We start from the raw sequence: 2,068 nt of genomic DNA on the forward strand, positions 1-2,068 counted from the left end.
GGGGAATTTAGAAGCTCTGGAAAATAACTTGCTTATTTTAAGTCTAGTATAGAAAGTTAAATCTTTATAGCAAGGTTCAGGGATAAAGCAGAACTGCTACTAAAAGTCTTCGCTTGGGAATCATGGAGATTGCTAGTTTAATGTAAGTAATTTTAGAGTTTGTTGACTGTTTTGTACAAAATTTTAAGTGCCTTGAAATGTCTTTGATTGACCTCTGGTGAGAGGTGCCTATGAGGGTATTAAAATCTGAAGACATATTATATAGTAACAATGTGATTCTTACTGGAGTTTATTTTTAATTTACTTTAGCACTTTAGGTAAAGAAACAAGGCTGGCTGTGGAAGGCACTTCTGTTCATTATTCTGATTCCTGATTTCATTTAGTTACAGGGCACAAAAGACACAAAAGCAGAAGAATATGCTAGAACTGGCAGCAGCCAAAACCATTCATAGTTCTACACCTTGGGTTTCTGCCAAGTAATTAGTGGAAACTCAAACTATTTATTTTTGTTGTCAGGTCAAAAAATTCATTCCTTCTGTCAACTCCTCTTATTCCTAGAGGGAAACTCCTAGAAAACCTGAGAAATACCTGACTGCTGTTCCATGAAATGGATGTAGTACAGGTAGGATGCATCTAAAGTGTAGTCAGTAGAAAGAGGCGATGTTTCAGAAAGCTGCTCAGCCCAGCTCTCCTGCCCTTTGGTCAAAATTTCTTGCTCCGTCCTGGCTCCTGGGGACACTGACTCGGTGTCTGCTTCCTTCCCTCCGCAGCTATCCATGAAGGAGGTCGGGGACGGGCTGCACGAGCAGATGAACTGCATGATGGGTGCTCTGCAGGAGCTGAAACTCCTCCAGGTCCAGACAGCTTTGGAGCAGTTGGACATCTCAGGGAGCCGAAGCACCGTTTCTGGCACTGAGCAGCACCAGTGCTGCCGAAGCAGCAGAGATGTGCCCGGGGCCCGGCAGGACAAGCGGCTGCCGGGGGAGGCATCGGTGGAGGAGCGCAGCCCCGCGTCCCTCGCGTGTGCCATGCCACGGCCGGTGGGTTTGCCCCGTCCCGCTGCGCTCCCGGCGGGCAGCCACCTTAGAGCCACCCCCTCCTCCCTCAGGAGCCTCTGTGGTGAGGGTGTTTATCACCCAAAAGGACCTTCCTCCGCTTCGATCAGAGCAGAGCACGTCCGCCCAAAGACATTCGAGCCCAGTAGCCAGGGCACGGCTGGGGGGTGGCCGGCATGCCGGGAGGGCCCGGGGTGTGACGATGGCCATGACTGGACATGCTCCCTAATGTCCCAGAGCAGGAATCGGCAGCCGCTGGTCTTGGGAGATAACATCTTTGCAGACTTGGTTGGCAACTGGTTGGATCTGCCGGAGCTGGATAAGAAGGGGGAGAAGAGTGAGGCATCCCTGTCTGTGAGCAGATCCCAGGAGCTCTGCAGGAAGTTCTCCCTCACAGCCAACATCTTCAAGAAGTTCCTGAGGAGCGTTCGGCCAGACCGAGACAGGCTTCTCAAGGAGAAACCTTGCTGGCTTCCACCTGAAGACAAACAGCCCGAAATTTCCAAGAGACCCAAAAAGATGAACAAACTCAAGGGGACATTTTACTTCCCACTTCATGGGAACATCCAGAGCCACCACAGCAAAGCAGAGAGGTGCCCAAAGGCAGAAAGCAATAGCGAGAAACCCAAAACGGGCACCAAGAAAGTCCACGATACCATAGACTACACCCAGTCTGGGTTTGACATCAATACAGCTGTTTGGGTCTGAGTTTGTCAATATTCTCTGCTCTGCCAAGCATTTGTTTCACACTGGAGAGGAGCTGGAGGCCGTACACCTCTTTTCAGGCGACCCCTGAGCTCTCAACGTGGACTGAGCTGAGAGAGGAGTCCTCTGCAAGACGTGCTGTGGGCTTCAGTCGCCTGCAAGCCGCATTTTCCAGAGAACTACGGCTGCAGGAGCCGTCCGAGCAGCAGCTGATGCAGCCCCATGTGGGGAGACTTTTGGGGACTGTCATTTGCAAAAATAATCAGAATCTTTAGCAGCTTTAGGGTGAGCAGTGCCACAGATAACCA

At 50.6% G+C, this 2,068-nt stretch overlaps 1 protein-coding gene across 1 annotated transcript; it reads left to right on the plus strand.

The window, feature by feature from the left end:
* Window positions 1–770: 770 nt before the first annotated feature.
* FAM212B (family with sequence similarity 212, member B) lies at window positions 771–1,763 on the plus strand (the record flags this gene model as incomplete). The annotated part of the gene is made up of 1 exon (XM_009576963.1): window positions 771–1,763. A coding segment is annotated over one exon (993 nt), but the record flags the coding sequence as incomplete, so codon positions are not given.
* Between the last annotated feature and the right edge of the window lie 305 nt (window positions 1,764–2,068).

The sequence above is a fragment of the Fulmarus glacialis genome, unplaced genomic scaffold (assembly GCF_000690835.1).
Source record: "Fulmarus glacialis isolate BGI_N327 unplaced genomic scaffold, ASM69083v1 scaffold7744, whole genome shotgun sequence".
NCBI lineage: Eukaryota > Metazoa > Chordata > Aves > Procellariiformes > Procellariidae > Fulmarus > Fulmarus glacialis.